The following is a 17,936-nucleotide window of genomic DNA, read 5'->3' on the forward strand; positions in this document are numbered from 1 at the left end:
TAGCGATGGTCGTGCTATTCTTTTGATCTAATAAAGGTCTGATTTTTTTTAGTACATTAGCACCCTGGGTGGCAGCGCTGGCCAATCAGGTGGCTCAGAACGCGGGCTGTACTGCAGTTTTCAGTGGGGCTGTTCATAGTTTCGTAAAGGTGTGCAGCAAAGCCCATGGCATTGACCTATACCCTGAAACGTGTGTGGCTTTCAGCCACTCGGATCGCCTGTTCGTCTATGGGGGATTGTAGCCAGAGGCAGAATGCCCAATGCTGGGTGTAAACCACCTGTTCTTTTATTCCACATCACTGTGCTGATTGGACAGTGCAGACCACTTTATAAACTGTTGATGTGGCAGCATCAGCTCTTCATAGCAGGGAAGCTATAATGCTCATGTGATCAGACCAGGTCTGCTCAGCAGAGCTGGTTCCCTTTAATATTACACTACTGCCTCGGCATAGTGGTCAGCAATTGAATATCTATGAAATCTGACCCTCCCATCTTTGCAAACTGTTGATCTGATATGGCCATGTGAATTTCAGAACTTCTCAGACCCTATGCATTATGTATTGCTAATACAGCCCCAGGCCTAAAGACCTTTATAACAAATATCCCATATGTTAGACTAGTTTTGGACATCACGTCCCTTTATGCCTAACTAGAATAGTGAATGGTGAGGGATCACAGGAGTCGTAGTCCAAAACACCTGGAGTGCTGCAGTTTGCAGGCCCCTTAGGGAATGGTAATATTTTTTATTTTTTTCATATTTTGTGGCTGGTCTCCCAAGAAAAGATATGTGCCTTTACCACTAAGTTAGATAACCATTGCAGACTGGCTTCCTTTTTGGTATCAAGTGCCTGTACTAATTCAAACCTGAAGGGACGACATAAGGCTCTTCCAACCCCTTCCCATAACAAACACTGTGTACTAGTGTCCTGCTCTATTTAAGGGGAGTCTATAGGGTGGAGTCCAATAACATGTGATGCACTAGTCAATGGCTCTACCTCACTAACACAATTGATGTTTATGCCCTCTCATGCAATTTGCAATCGAACCAGAAGAAGGACTCGGACTGACATTTTTTGTAAGGGTGTTTATTGAAAGTAGATAATACTGCTAGCTTGCCCTGTCTCTACGAAGGAAGTTCCCTGCCTAAAAAGAAATCAGTCTTTTGCCCAAATCCTATCCAACTAATCGGCCCTTCCTCTTTGGGAAAAAGTTAACTGAAAGAGAGGCTGGAGCAATGGGTCAAAAGATAAAATAGTTCAAAGCTTTCCTGTAGACTTTACGGGTTCAAAAGAAAGCATCCTCCAGATCCGTCCCCCTTTCTCAGGAAAGAAGGGTTTCTCCTCTACAGGTTCCCTTTAACACAGATTTCAGTGCTCCTGGACTCCCCAAAGTCTGATGGCATCATAGGGCGTTTGCCCACTCAGGTTTCTCAGGCTCCCATACCCTTGCCAGCTCTTCCAGCTTTGCATCCAAGTGTTCTTGTCACTCTCATTCTGATTCACCGGAGCGCTTGCCTGCTCTAGTTTTTCAGTTTCCCAAAACCTTGTTGGCTCTCCCAGCCTTAATTCACAGTGTTCATATTTCCCTTGTTCTGATTTACAGTAGGCGTTTGCCCGCTCAGGTTTCTTAAGGCTCCCATAACCTCGTCGACTCTCCAAGTCTTTATTCAAAGTGTTCATATTGCTCTCATTCTGATTTGCAATGGGCGCTTGCCTGTTCGTATTTCTTAGGTTCTGTGGTGAACCAGAAGTAGGACTCGGAATACAATGGGTCATATTTCAGTGTGATTTATTTAAACTACAAGAAAATGCCTATCTGACCCTATAGCTATGAGGGAAGATCATACCTTCTAAGAGAAAATCTAAGGGTGCTTGTTAAAGTTTAAAATTAAAGACTCTGAGTCTGAATCCTACTTGACTAACTGGACCTACCACTTTAGAAAATCTAACTAAAAGGAAAAAGGGAGGCTTACACCACAGCCTCAGAATCGGTTTCTGCTTGGCCCAACTCGTATGTAATTTATTCTCCATCTCAAAGTTAGTTTGAATTTGAAGTAGATTGATAAAGTTCACAGTTGATCAAAACACAAACATCCCGTTTGGAAAAGGAGAAGAATTCTTCTTGATTTTTTTCTCTACTTCTTTATCAGTGGTCAATTCCCTCCAGGATTATTCTCCTCACGCTTCTCTGTATCCCACCTTCTTGGCACTGGGACTCCCCAAAGTCCTGCAACTCCTGGACAGTGAAGACAGAGATACATGTATGGGCCTCTTGACCACCACATGACTCTCAGCCCGAAGACTGAAACATGACAGATGCACCTCACTCTTAGGGCGTACACTGCCAGTGTCGATGAAGTGCAGATGTAAGAAATGTTATTTTCTCAGACAGCCATTCAGGCCATACCCAGTTGATGATCTGGAGGAGATGGAGATGCCATTAATCGAACAAGTGGACTGACCGTAAAGAAATCAATGACGTCATCACTGACAATACTATGTAGACGCACTTAGGCATAAAGTACATAGCCATCCATTCACTAAGCTACACAAACATGCATTAGCTTATTGCATATAGACATGAAACAGATGCTGTTGACTCATGCAGGTAGATGACAGACACACATACATATCTCTATATATAGTCACATTCTTTGCTAAAGCTGAAAAGCAAGACGCCAAAATATACTTATACCAAGCTTGCATATGCTTGATTGCCACTAACTTGGAAAAGCCATAAGGACAAATATGGAAGCTATAGGCCCACTGAAATGAATGAGGAAGGGGAGACAAGCTTTGAGTATATGGAAGGGCAGACATGATTGCTTCAGCCAAAGGCAAGCCGAACGATGCACCCAGCCAAGGACGGGTGGAGATAGAAAGTTCCTGGCTACCAAGACGATAAGCTACCTGCGAGAAATTCAGACTAAAATCATCATAATTACAGGCAAGAGACCTCCACTTCGTGGTTTTAACACACGTAAATTAGCAGAACAAGACAATGCCCATTCAATCGAGGTGGATGCAGAGAAGATGTTCCCACCAAATCAGAGGTGGAAAGATCCAAGTGTTACTCACAAACTGCCAACTGATTGCACTCTCCCAGATTTAGCTGATCAGAGATGGCAACATTAGGGAACACACAGCCTCTTCATGTTCATTCTCATTGCGTTAAGAAGCTACACTCAGCCTGGTAATCATCCAGGTTCACAGGGCTGGCAGGACCTACTCTACCCAATACAGAGTCACCTTTCATGTGAAGATATAATATGTTGCAGGAGCCAATGGTCTCCCTGCGACCCTGCAACATTGTAGATTGAAACATGTAGAGGTGGTCCCAGGATGAGCCACCCGATATGGCTATCCAATAGTACAATTAACCCCTATAGGACATATACCTAGTTCACCTAAACTGACCAATGTGAATGTCTGATTTGGGGACAGAGCTTGGTTTTGTGATGTCACACCTGGATAAAACCGGGTTACAGAAGACGAGAACCCTGGAGAACTCATGTTTTTCTAATGTGATCCCTGTTGTTTTGTTAGATAATAAAGCTAGTAAACTTTGTCCCATGGCTGAGTCTTCCGTTCTTGCGGTGGGGAGTTTATGATGGGCCTAAGTGTCTCTCTGCTGGTAACTGGGGTGGCTGTTATACAGCCCCACTGCAGCAGGGTTTTTGGTTCTCAGTCCAATTAATAAACTTAGGGCTTCTGCCCGCTTGGGTATGACAGGTTCCTGTTACCTGGTTGGCTTGGCTAGCCTTGTTGCACAGTGTTCATACTACTTTCACTCAGTTACACGTGGTACGTATGCCTGTCCAACATTATCCGTTCCTCATATGTTGTTCAGCTTTCCCAGCCTTGGCATAAAGCACACGTATCGTTTTCATTTCTTTTTACATAGGATGTGTGCCTGTTCAGTTCTCTTAAGCACTCCTACTGTTGTTGTCTTTAAATTCTTGATATACAATCTTGATATTTCTTTCAGTGTTTTACCTGGTTCGTGTGCACGTTCCGTCTTCTCAGACTCTCTTATTGTTGTCGGTTTCAGCAATCTTAGTATACTCATCTAGTTAGCAAAGGCATTTGCTGTGTGGAGCTCGGGACCCGGGCTCCTTTCCTCTCCCTGGTCTCAGCATCAGTTGCCAGGTGACAGGTCCACCACTGTTCTTCAGTGGTCACACCACCAGGGCAGACAGTTTTCTTTCCGCCTGCGTTCTTCTCCTGACTTGAGACTCTTGCTCGGACAGACCATCCACTTCTCAACCTCCAGCTAGTGGGTCTCGTATCTCCCATGCCACTGATGGCTCTGCAGCTTGGCAAAGCTCTGCCCCTCGAGGATGTCAGCTCTTTGGAGGCTTGCCCCTGCGCAGCGATGCCTCTCCTCCCTCCGAAGGAGTCTCTCCTCCATTCACAGTCCATGCTGCTCTTAAGCCTGTCATCAGAGCAAAAAGACTTGTGTCCATCTTCTTTGATTATGACCGCCAGATGATGTTCAGCATTACCTGAAGCCAACAGAGTGGATGAAGGGTCTTTATTGGTTATAGTTATTGCGGGAGATGTCAAAGTCTTTCCAACAGCCATATAGGCAGAAGGCGTTTTTGGACCGGAAGTTCCTTTTTAGAATGTGATTTCTTTTCCCCAAGAACGGAGTCACTCCAAGAGAGGCCTCACTTGCCCAGACCCATAGGAGGGTCTTGCATAGTGGGCTCACCTCCCTAGCCCAAAGGGGGTGGCTCCCTTCTGGGGAGAAGGAACAAATTCTCCAGATTCATCACAGATCCCGCATGCTTGTGACTCTTACAGCCTTAAGTTACAGTAGTTCTCTTATGATCTACAGGGGCTGCTTGCCTGCTTGGGTTTCTTAGGCTTCTGCAACCTTGTTGGCACTCCCAGCCTTAAGTCAAAGTATCCGTACATCTCATTGGTAGTGTTAAGATGGATTTCTGAACTCTGTCCTAGACGGGCAGAGGTTCAGAAGGCCAGCCTAGTTTCTTGGAACAGGGTAACCTCTGGACAAGCCAGACCAATCAGGGTAGCGATGGCGGCGGTCAAGACAAGGTCTCAAGAGGGGTGAGGGTGACTGAAAGCCTGCAATGAGCACACAAAGCAAGGAAACTTACAAATCACTCCAAGCAGGTGTTATATTAAAAATATAGACACATTTATTACAAGGCCTCTGTAACATTGACCATAGTAAAGAATCACAGTAAAACTCAATTAAACCAACACATCACAATCGAATACAATATCTATACAATTACCGAAGGGTCTAAAGAGTTAGAAGCACGAAATATGCAGACCACCTAGATGGGGAGGAAAACAGGCAGTGCAAGTAATCGTTAGACCCAGTTCGCCTTCAGAGGCCACCTAACTAGAGGAAAGTCCGAGCCCTACGAAGAGTGGAGCCTTGTGCTCAAAAGTACCTGCACACGTTGGTGCCAACGGGCCAAGGGGAGTCTCTTCAAGGAAATCAGGCAGTCTAGAGCAGTGAACAAATGAGGACGAACCGATCTCCGCTACTCAAGCATGGCCTCCACTTGTGGGCAGAAGCAGAGCGCGAGTGCGAAAAAGGCGTACTGTTTAACACAGTGAGGAAAGGCTACAGGCTACTGCAGGAGGGCGACCGGTTCCTAGCGTTGCTACTCACCGGTCCACGATGCAGGCAGACCCAGGCTTCTCCGTGTCAGTTTCAGTGCTGGCAGGTTCAGATACGAGCAGGGGATGTCTTGGCGTCGTGTAGATTTCGCGGCAGCAGAAGTTAGAGTTGAGGATGTCCCAAACGCAGTGAACCCGCACAGATTGTTACCACAGCAGGGCAACGCAGCGGCCGTGTATATTTCAGCCCAATGCACACTTCTCACCTCATACCTGGGAATGCCAAGTGAACGAATCGTGTGAGAGTGCTAAGGACTCGGAATACAGCAGCAACCTGACGGCGGTGACAGAGCAAGGCTCCTGGGTATACTGGTCAGTCCACTGGATGGCCCAAGGACACTTCGGAAGGCTTACGTGCAGGAGATGATGAAAATGCTGAGAATAGTTGTTCCCACTATTCCAAAGGGTCAAAGTACCAGTACAGGCCTTCTCGTTCGATCAGAGGCAGAATGGTCTCACAGGGCGACAGCAGTGCAGAGGAGCAGTCCTTCAGCGGGTCACCAGCGATTCCTCGGTTCAGCCTCTTAGTTGCAGGATAGGGGTTGCCAGATGGAAGGAAAATTACCTACAATTAAGAAATCTTTCCTAACAGGTAGTATCCCTGTGGAAGTGTTTGCTTCCCTGTTGCCACTTGTCTCCGCAGCCCTTGCCATTCAGGCGTAGGGCTCAGGGACCCGAGGTTTTCTCAGCGATCTGGTCTCAGCAGCGGTTGCCGAGCGCCAGGCTCTCTACAGCTTCCTTGTGGTCATACCACCAGAGGAAATTGGTGCTTCCTTGTCTCTGCCTCTATGCCCGACCTTGGCTTCTCAGTCGGAAGAGAGGCCAACCTTACGGTGCCTGGCTAGCATTAGACTCACTCTCCATGTTACCTCAGAGTCTGCAGCTGAGCGTGGTTCCACCCCTTCAGGACATCTCCTCTCCCGAGGCTCGCCTCTGCATAGCAATCACCCTCCTCGTTGCATAGGAGTTCCTGCTCCATTCACAGTTTCTACAAGGCTTATGTAAGTCATCACGAACAAAGAGGGTGTGTGTCTTTCTTTGACTGTGGTGTTCCGGCAAAAACACGTATTGCCTAGAGCCAAATAGAAGGAAGAAATGTCACTAGTTGGTGGAGTCATAGTAGAAGAAAAAACGGCTTTCTCAAATCCCATGTAGGTTGACATATAGTCTGCACTGGGAGGTCCTTATCGGACTGGGTGCCCTTACCCCCAACAGGGGAGTCACTCCTAGTGAGGTCCCATTTGCCCAGACTCCTAGGCAGGTTCTTGCAGATTGGGCTCACCTCCCTAGCCTCACAGGGGGTGGTTCCACTCTGGGGAGAAGGGACAAACAGGCCAGATTCCTCACATGACTTTATAAAGGAAAAAGCCTTGGATGAACCTGCATTTTATCAGGAGCAGTGAGCCTGTGTTCCATTATCAGCAGAGTTTTGAGTCAGTCTGGGATTATCAAGAGTAGAGGCCTGCGTGAGTCTGGATATTATCTATCTGCGATTATCAAGAATAGAGCCCTGTGTGAGTCAGGATATTATCTGTCTGCGATTATCAAGAATAGAGCCCTGTGTGAGTCAGGATATTATCTGTCTGCGATTATCAAGAATAGAGCCCCGCGTGAGTCTGGATATTATCTGTCTGCGATTATCAAGAATAGAGCCCCGCGTGAGTCTGGATATTATCTGTCTGCGATTATCAAGAATAGAGCCCCGCATGAGTCTGGATATTATCTGTCTGCGATTATCAAGAATAGAGCCCCGCGTGAGTCTGGATATTATCTGTCTGCGATTATCAAGAATAGAGCCCCGCGTGAGTCTGGATATTATCTGTCTGCGATTATCAAGAATAGAGCCCTGCGTGAGTCTGGATATTATCTGTCTGCGATTATCAAGAACTGTGCCCTGAGTTATCAAGAATTGAGTCCTGAGTGAGTCTGTTTAATATCAAGATTAAATCTGTTCATGCCTGTAGTGCAGCACCTAGCAGAGACTGCACAACTGAACTCACTTTACGAATTATTGGAAACAAAGTTGTGATTGATTATATTTTGCAGACCTCTGAGTGAACATAGATATTATCACAAGCAGTGTACTGAGCGACATGGCAGGATGTATATGGAGAGTAAGAGCTCTGCATGACTATGTATTATCAAGACCAATGCCATGGGTACACTCTTGGAGTAGATCCTTGAAGAGAATGATAATTTTAAGTAACTACACAGTGCATTAAAAAGTGGATGGCTATCTTTCCAAACACCCATCCTTGAAATGCCAATAGATTGCCACTGAGTTACTTTTATTCGAGATTTAAAGTAACAAGTGTGTTCTTCATTCCAATAGACATCCATAGTGACTGTTCATTCCGAGGCCATGTCCTGAGGCCTATATAACCAGTCACATAAAGACAGCTCAAAGAGAAAGAGTTCATAATATCAATTGCTTCTAAAATAAAGAAGGCAATAAGAAAGAGTTAGGAATGTTGAATCCTACGATAGATAATAATATGCTAGGATGGCTGTGAGGGGTTTGACACAAGATTGGTCGCCGCAAGCAAAGACAGTGCGCCTTGTCACCCCCTCCTATTAAGCACTATTAAAACAATCAATGATTAAGTCTGGACGTTTTCCAATACTTGGGCTGCCCAGCTGTGATGTTTTGTGACTTCTAAGCCCTAAGAAGCCTTCGTGCTTTGGATGGAGAACGTCCTCTCTACAAAGAACAATACCTTACCGTGCCATACATTCACCCAACTAGTGGGGGAAAAAGTGATTTTAAACGATCTCTTGAGATGTTACCCCACCACTAGATAGGCAACTTTAGTAGGAACACGGTTTCGTGTGACTACTATGATTTTGGTAAGGTAACAACACTGGCGGCCCCCTCCCCTTCCACTCAAAATTGTTCCTGCACCACTGACTTGTGGCATAAATGCTTGCACCATGTTATGTCCGTCTGAAAAACCAATTGTGTTTCACACTTGCGAAAATTACATTTTTAAAAGACACATCTCAACATGATCACACATAATGTTTGAAATGTTTCTTTTTTTCGTTTTGAGAACTTAGCAGGGACGTCATTTCGCCAAAATGTCAGGGGTAGCGGAAGTGACATCACATGACCGTTGACCTCCGATGACATCACAAGACGTGATGCCATTTGACCCCACCCCAAAGTGACATCACCGGAAGCAATGGAACACAACCGGGAAGTGGCATCACATAGCATTGTTCCTAAGTACACTACGATAAATATGGTTACGATATCACTGTAATGTGATATACATTTCATGCAAGAATGAATCACCATATGTATCATTAATATCTGTGTGTATAGGCCCATATTACCAAACTACTGTGAATGCAACCAGACGTCCAAGGCCATATGATAATGATGTGTTATTATAAAGCATCATACGCTAAAGGGATTAATATAGAACAAATATACTTACAATATCACCTAACCTGTGTTGGTACTCATTTATAGACCTCAGAAGGATGAAAGGCAGAGTTGGCCTTGCCGGGATTCGCACCTGCAACCTGCAGATCACACACACACATATCGCAGCAGCGAGCGCTCAACCCACTGAGCTATCTTACGAGCTATAGCTATCTTACTGGCTGTAGTAAAATGAGCAATTACATATCTGATTGTTCTCAAAGTTAGAAAGCAAATTACACTCTCTAGTGGATACCAATAAACTAGTAACTGAGATTTAACAGCAGGCCAGTTCTTCTGCCTGCAGGTCTGGTGCAAATTTGGCCACATGTCAAACCTGCGTGGATCTACTTTTCAGGCTTCAGAGGTTGTCAAAATACATACCATTGGGAGGGTTCATGACGGTGTGTTAAAGAATTTAGTGTAACGCAGAGAAAGCAGAGCACTCACACGGTATCCCGTACTCTGGGCACTCGTTACCTCATACATGCAAACAAACATCCTGAACAGCATGCCAGGGAGATAGGAAAGATAGACACATTACAACAAAGCATTAATTGTGGCACAATGAAATCAAGGGGCACTTGAAGGGATATGGTCAAACAGTTCTACACTGTACACAAGCTTTTAGGCACAAGGATTTTGTGAAGTGACCGAGGACACCGAGATGGAATGTCTTGTGATGATCATAATAGAGTCAACGTCAGAGAAAAAACATGCTATAACTGCAACTTGTGAAAAACAAAATACACATAGTTTTTGTTTGCATTGTGAATTGTAGGTGTTTAAGAACAGACTAAATCAGACTAAATCAGTGACTCGCCCCCTGAAGTGTTCCTACAATAAACCTTTAATGGGTCTAGTAATTACTGTATAGAATTCCAGAAAGACTATTTGATATTCCTATTCTTTCTTATTTAGGGTCACTGCTCAAAGTGTTACACTCGTGCAACCCCCTGTTTGTTTTTAAGAGGCCTGAACAAGAAAGCCAGTCACTCCAGAAACAAAGAGCCTCATGGTGCTGGCCACAGCCCAGGAACTTCCATTTAAAAAAATTATTTAAAAAATACTTTTTTTTCTTTTCTTTAATTGTAGCAAGGGAGAACACAGGGTAGCAAGGGAGACCTAAGGGGTCGCAGTTGTGACCCCTGGCGACCCCCGAATGACGTCCCTGGAACTTGAAACGACAGGCCGAAACCAAGTTAGGAACGCTTAGCATCATCGCGTTTATTTATTCTTATTCCACATATTTATTGTGCGAGAACAGGTAGAATTGAATGTTATTTTTGGTCCACTTTCCTTGCTAACTAACTCCCCCACCCTCAAGCCCTCTTAGAAAAGTTTAGGTGCTGGATTACTTGCAACATTTGACTTTTCTTCTACTGATTATAAAAAAGTAAAGCGGAAAGAGGAGAAATCCTGACAATTTCCTTAAAATAGAGGATTATGGTTGTGCATGAAAGGTTTCACGACCACAGCCCGAGGGGGCATGGCATACACCAAAAACTGGACTTGTCCTAAGTCACTCTGATCTGCTGACTGCAACCTTTCTGATTCACACCTAAGGTACACAGCAATTCTAAAAGCACGTTTCATCGACACGTACCTTCCTTCACACGTGCCCCTGACCTCCTATGGACTGGGAACAAAAAGCGACACTGGAAATATTTTTCAAAGGTACCCCACGCGTTTGCTGGCTAATGGAGCGATTAAGCCGAATTGCTTTAAGTAGGGTTTTGCAGCAGGTTAACTGCCCAACAAAAACCACGCGGGCAAACAGTAATTGTAATTGGTTATTTATAAGGCTTAATACCCAGAGGTTTCTAAGCGCGGACCCGGGAATCGAACCTGTGTTGCTCAGCACGAAACATGCGAAAGCCACATGTGTTGAAGCCAAAAACACTCGCCTGTGCTCCTTAGGCGAGCCTCCTAAGTATTTTCGGCACCTCTTGTCCCTAAATTCACTTTTTCCTTTTGAAGTACCAAACATATAGCTGAGTACCATTTAGAAGCAATTTAAGTGCACATGTATTTATTTTCTGGCGCGCACTCCAGTTACCAGGCCACCAGTTCACGCCCCTTCCTGACCTCTTGTCAGTATCACTCGACCTCTGACAAGCACTTGCGTCAATCTTCCTTTCCTCTAAGCTTTTAGAAATGTGTTCCTGTGCAAAGTAGTTATGAAACCATTTCAGCGGCAGCAGTTGATATAAACTCACGTGGAGAAGATAAAACCCGACATTTTATTTTCTGAAAAAAGTCGTCATATTACAGTTTACAGCCTTCGTGTGCATGTTTTATGGAGATAATGGCAATATTGGCCACTGGGCTGGGCCGTACTGGCTGGTGAAGGCCTGCTAAATCGAGGCAATGGGCAGAGAGGAGGAAGGGCTTTTATCATGTGCTGGCGGACTTCAGCAGCTAGCATAGACTCAACGGCCTTTATCCCCTTTAGTACCCACTAATGGCATTACAAAAAGGTAATTTCTTTTAAGGAAATGACGTTCCATGAAAGACCTTTCATGAAAGTAAACATGCCCCAAACAAAGATGGCAACCAGGGATACAAGGGAAGAGCTCTTGAGAACGTGGCCCATTTCTCTATCCATTGCAGACATTCGGTTAAAGAGGAGGCTGGTACAGATTGGGTAAGTGAGGTTTCTTTTTTTTAAATGGTGGAAGGCAAATAAGCATAGTAGTGGAAAGCGGAAGGATGGTGGCAGAGTAGCACTTGGGCGGGAGCACAGGCGTACACCAGCAGCGAACACCCATGATCCTGGTACCCTAATTGACTGGAAAGGGCGCCCAGAGTGCTACTTTAAATAACTGTAGAGCCTTAAAGTAAAATAAAATAAAATGTTCAACTTCTAAATCAAACTCACTCTATCACATGCCCATGATTCGACTAATATCTAACCTCACCTCTGAAAATCTCTGAATGGCCGATTCTTTCTCATTGATCTAGGGACGCCTACGCTTGATACTTCCGTACGGAGGACTGTTTGAGTGTAAAACTAATTCTTATTGACTTCATAAGTACGGCTCATCCGTCATTTGTTTACTGCTGCTGTACAATGGCCAGGGATGGGATGAAGAGAGCAACCTACATGTGCCATTATTAGGGTGACGATGAACAGCCACATAATTGATAATCAATGTTAATGTTTTAATGTATAGGTTTCACAAGTTCATTCATTAGAGGTTCACATTGCGCTACACACACCTGATAGAGGGTTGTGCCTGTTTTATCGGTTTGACTGCATTGGCCATCAGGGTCTCTCTTAATGTCTTCACGGACATGGGCAAAGCCTTTATTTCGGCTGCGGTTCTACACCTGCCAGTTTGTTCATTTGCTTGAGTTTGACACTTTAGCCATAGCAACACTTCTTCTCAGTAGGGATCTTTAGTTGAGGGTTTTGATGCATAGTGACTGCAGTGCTGTATCCTGTATTTAGGTCCACAGCTCCCCTCCTGTGTATGCTGTCCATCATGACCTCTCTCTGTATTTTCTGCTTTTAACTATTTTAAGATTTTGAGCAATTCTGCAAAGATTGGTGGGTTTTCTTGTACAGTGTGAATCACGGGAGATCCCTAATTAGATTTGACTCAGGTGTGGTGCTTAAGTGCCACTCAAGAGGAGCCAAGGGTAATGCTGTTTATATAGGAGCTAGAGGACTATGACAGGCAGTGTGCGAAGTACAGTTTGTTATTTCCCATATGTCTCTGCAGTAGTGTTGGAGCAATCATTTGTTTTTCAATAATCACCAATCACATCTTATAAGGATGCAGACTGTTAGCTGCGTTCCCTGTCACTTGAACTTGATTTGCTGTCAGGGACAACGGTTTGATGGGTGTTGCTATTGGGTTTCAAGAGAGGGAGAATGATGTGTTTAAGTAGTGGCATGCAATACATCGATGAGCGATTCCAGTCACCATAAAAGGCCTAACAGTTCCTCCTGGATGTAAAATGTAGCGTTCATTACAATGCTGGATGATCCAGTTACAAGTCGCATTGTGAACATACAACATTGCAAGCGGTTTTTCAAAATAAAAAAGCTCTAGTCTGCCTTTGCAGATATAATCCAGAATCTGCAAACTGCAAGCATCAGTGTTCTACTCTGGAAATATTCGAGTGCACACAACTGCAACTTTCTTAATCCCCAATGACCTTATTTTGCAGACAGAGGACAAAGAACATGTGCTGGCAGGGCATGGGGGTGTATGTGATGATTTAGAAATGTTGGTAAAGCTACAGGAATAGCAGGGGCTATGCAATTTCCCTGAAAGAACACGTCGTGCCCATTAGTGCACAGGAATTGTGGTAAACACAGCATGTCATTAGGCTAACGTCCAGCTTGGTGCAGTTAGTTTGATGTTAGTCTCAACATCTAGCCGGGTACCTGCCCTTCGGTGAGGTCCAAGTATAAGACCATGTGAACACCTTGAGAAACCTATTGAGGAAAAGCAGACGTTGTAACAACAAAGTTAAACCGTTCTTACGTGTGTGTGTTTTCTCATGTAGTTCAATTGTCGATAGACTTTCTGCATATTCACAGCACACACAGCAAGGCCTCCAATGCTTAGGGAACAGATGCATTACTGTACAAGAACACCCTCGACACTGAACAAAGCACATGGAAAGTATTTGCATACTCAGGTAGGTCAACAGTGTGTGAGGTTGTCGGATCTATCCTTTTTAGTTCACCTTTCAATTACATTTCAATGCATTGCATTTGGCCTAGACAACGTTTAAATAGTGTAATGCCACACACTGCTTATGAGTGGAATGACCATCCAAATATATATGGGCGTAGTTTGCATGCTGGACTTCCACATATGCACGGGCTCTCAGCACCCACCTGGCTACAGAGCTCGGCATATGCATCACGTGGGTGCTGGGCGCATGATACCAGAGACAGACCATAAAGAGATGGATACAATTCATTTCCCATTTCCATTTCTGTTGAAGGAGTGGACATATCAACAGTAGTATTAGCAATGTCCATCCTTCACCGGGGATGCATTTTGTGTTACCGTTCATGCTTGAGAAGCGGAAAGCTAGGCACAGGAGAAACGGGTACAAAGGGCGCGAAGCCTGGCGCACATCTCTTCAAGAATCAATGATGAGTTCAGGGGAGATCTCCTAACCCTGTGATATTCCCTCCACCAGCGCTTATTGCTGAAGGGCTGAAACTCTTTGCATACATGCATTCATCCAGGCAGGTTTACATCTGAGGACTTACTCACCAGCAAAAAGCAGTACTTGACTTCACTTGGCACAGGCAGCTGGAGAAAGTGATCTGTGATTAAGCATTTCAGTGATCAGTGATGTGATCTGTGACTAAGCATTTCAGTGATGTGCTCTGTGACAAAGAATTTCAGTGGTGTGATCTGTGACTAAGCATGTCAGTGGTGTGATCTGTGATTAAGCATTTCAGTGATGTGCTCTGTGACTAAGCATTTCAGTGGTGTGATCTGTGACTAAGCATTTCAGTGAAATGTGGTTTTGAAATGTATGAATAAATGAAATTGCTCGCAAGTGCTGAAAATCATTCAGTTTTCACAATATAGGTTTCTGTGGAAATATTCATGGACATTTCCACAACTTTGTAGACTGAAAAATACAGAACTTTAACTGAGAACTATGAATTTTGTTTTTAAAAATGTCATCTCCTTATTTATTGGTTTTTAATGCACCGGCTTCATTCAAAATGGTTCAGAATGAAAGGGGAGAAAAATGGCAGAGGGTGGTGGGTGGGATGGGGAATGAAAAGAAAATGTCAGCCATTCTCAAGCCAAAACGCTGGGAGCAGGATGAAGTGACTTGGCTTACTCTGAATAATATTGGCCCCTGGAGATAAATCAACTGTTTGGCAAACACTGAGCACCGACCTTTGTATGATTCGTTAAAACACTCGCCATGCCCAATGTCTGACGTGAGCAGCTAATCACCTCCACTACTATGGCTGCCAGGCTTACCCTCATGAACATCCGTACAGCCGGTTTTCATCCAATTGTTATTCTACCAACACACTCACCGCAGGCTGGGTTACTGCTCCAACCTTCTCCTGTGGCACCCCTTCTTCTCTTTTTCCCTTCTCAAGAAGTTGCTGAACTTTGCTACCCACACTTTGTACAACCTCCCATAGGCCTCACCCACCTCTGCACCACGCCTTCCTGAAGAGTGGTTACTAATATGAAATTGTTCAATGGTTAGATTCCATTTCTTTCTACTTATATTTAAATCTTGCCATGTGCTAGCCCTCCACCACCACAACTCACTAGTTACCTCCTTGCACACTACATTCCATCTTCCTCCTCATCCTTACCATCCACAGTCAACTCTGTGCTGCCTTCTGCTTTTGCTCCTTCATTCTCCTGGTTCCACCACATTGTAACGCCCAACCCACACAGATTAAGGACATTTCAACAGTGTCTTGTTTAAACTTGCTCTTAAGCAACACCTTCTCTTCTGGGGGAGCCCCAGAGAGCCTTATAGAGTGATCAGCCCACAGGGTCACCAACCAACGCCACCACTGGATTGCATACCTGTGCATATATCAGTAAGAACTGCAAGTATTTTATGCTGTATTAAGCTTCCTCAGTTTCCACTTAATTTCCACTTAATTTCTTATCACTATCTTGTTTAATGCGTTAAACTACTATATAATGACAATGGCAAGCACCATCAATGACATTGCTGCAGCCACCCATATCCCATTTAGGTAGAGCTTCTATCTAAGCAAGGCATATTTCATCTTCAATAAGCAACTAAAAATGAATAAATACAAATACATATCCTCACCTGCCCATTCCAGCTATGCCACCTTCTGGACTATTACTCCTAATTTCTGATAATTTGTGGATGGGCAAGAGCTCACCCGGGATGGCCAAGGTGGGCTTTTCTAAAGCTATGATTCTGATTACCCCCCTGTGTACTCTAACAGGCCTTTCCTTCCAGTTCCGTTGATTTTGAAGTTAGTAGTTAAAATTTCATTAGTAAGAAAAATTTCATGTCCAGCAATTAGTCTTTCCCAAGTACCTCCTTACCAGAGGTACTTGGCATGAAAACCCCTTGTTTGTCTAAATTGGACAATGGTCTCGTCACCTTTGAGTTTCGGGCCTCTGGGATATTATTTATCCAGTCATTTTTATACAGGGTAGTTTTGAGTTTCTAAGTATTGCTCGTTGACAATGGGCCTCATTATGAGGTAGGAGGTAGTCATGGTGCTATTAGCACCATGGCGACCCCCTTACCGCGTTCCGGGTCCAGGTTCTCGAAATAGGGACTTACCGGGTCATTCCAACCTTGGGGGACCCAGTAAATCCCCATTCCGAGAACCATTCCCCATTCCCATTCGAGCCCCCATATGGCTCAATGGGAATGGGGATGGAGCTAATAATGGGCCCGCTGTTATTAGCTCCCTGTTAAAACCAGGCACCCATAGAGGGACCTGCTAAGGGACCTCGGAATAGGGCGTTAAGGGTTTACCGGCACCAGCCTCCTTAACCCTTACTGCCCACCTCGTAATGAGGCCCAATGTTTCAACATTTCACGAGCATCACAGTTATGATTGATTAGAAAACTGTTTGGGCACATGTTCATTACATTAATATTTTCCAACAGAGATCGTGTTTGGGAGAGCCATATAAGTCTAAACAGCGAAAGAACCTTCCAGTCCACATGCGTTTGCCTAGAGGGGAGACCCAGCTCATGTCTCAAGCAATAAATTGGAAGGCTAATTGGTAGACCATGTACTTTTTTCCACATTCGGCCTTCCAGCACAAATTGTAATTACTAGTCATCTGGTTTATTTCGACACCATACAATAAAGAAAGAATCACCTTTGATTTGTAAAATCCCATTAGTGGGTGTAATGAGAATTGACAAAGGGAGTACAACAGATTCTTCATTTGACAAATTAGTTGTTCCGCTTTGGTGTCTAGTGCAAGTTCTAATGTGGCTAGTGTTGGAAAAGCCCTCTGTTCAGTGGTGATTGGCACTGTCTGCCGGTTCAGAATCCACCTCAATTTCAGGGACTGTTTGTAAGGCCTTTTGAATTTGACTATGTATGATTTTTCAGGGTTTATGGACAGGCCACTGAGGTTTGCATATTTCTCTAGAGCATTCAACATCCTTTGGAGACTGGTGCATAGTCTAGGAGAACCAAGTCATCTGAATATGCAATCCAATTGCATCTCCCCCCCTCCCTTTGGACTGTTAAGGGCAGATGTGCGAAGTGCTTCTCCCAGGTCTGGGTATCCCCAAGATTTAAGTTGACTCCACAGGCATTCTCTATTTATGGTATTGAACGCCTGCGACAGGTCGACCCAAGCTCCATACATATAGGTCCCCCCTTTTTCCATGATTGTTTTGCATTGTATGCTCATAAGCAGTCCATTCACTGAGGTGGACATTCCTTTTCGGAATCCTAGTTGATGATTTGGCAGGATTCCATTACTTTCTGCCTAACTTTCCAGCTCCCTCAGGATGAGTCCCGCAAATATTTTACTATCCACATCAAAGAGGGCGATCGGGTGGTAGTTTTTGGGATCCGCCCGGTTGCCCTTCTTGTATATTGGGATGACGACTGCACACTTCCATGACTCTGGAAGGCATTTCAACATTACTATTTTCCTAAACAATTTCTCTAGGATTGTGGCCCACATGTCTATGTCAGACTTCAGAATTTGATTGGTGAGGCCATTGGGACCGGCTGCTCGAGAAGATGAGGACCTCTTGATCAGGTCTTCTATTCCTTCTTTTGTTACAGTTACATGCCAAAAGCAGACTCTGTCAACTTTAAAGACTTCATCTAAAGGTTTCTTATATAGACTCTCAAAGAAACGGCA

The 17,936-nt window shown here is 44.5% G+C and overlaps 1 protein-coding gene across 4 annotated transcripts in view; it reads right to left on the reverse strand.

The window, feature by feature from the left end:
* Positions 1-17,936, reverse strand: part of REEP1 (receptor accessory protein 1) — a 560,779-nt gene that overhangs the window by 184,729 nt on the left and 358,114 nt on the right. For 3 of the 4 annotated variants that reach the window (XM_069632177.1, XM_069632180.1, XM_069632179.1), the window contains exon 6: positions 13,484-13,534. The exons of the other annotated variant lie outside the window; for it this stretch is intronic. In XM_069632177.1, the coding sequence (XP_069488278.1) occupies positions 13,484-13,534 (51 nt within the window). The remainder of the gene's footprint in view (positions 1-13,483; positions 13,535-17,936) is intronic. 4 annotated transcript variants of the gene reach the window in all.

Source organism: Ambystoma mexicanum, chromosome 6q (assembly GCF_040938575.1).
Source record: "Ambystoma mexicanum isolate Mex_15411 chromosome 6q, UKY_AmexF1_1, whole genome shotgun sequence".
NCBI classification, from domain to species: domain Eukaryota; kingdom Metazoa; phylum Chordata; class Amphibia; order Caudata; family Ambystomatidae; genus Ambystoma; species Ambystoma mexicanum.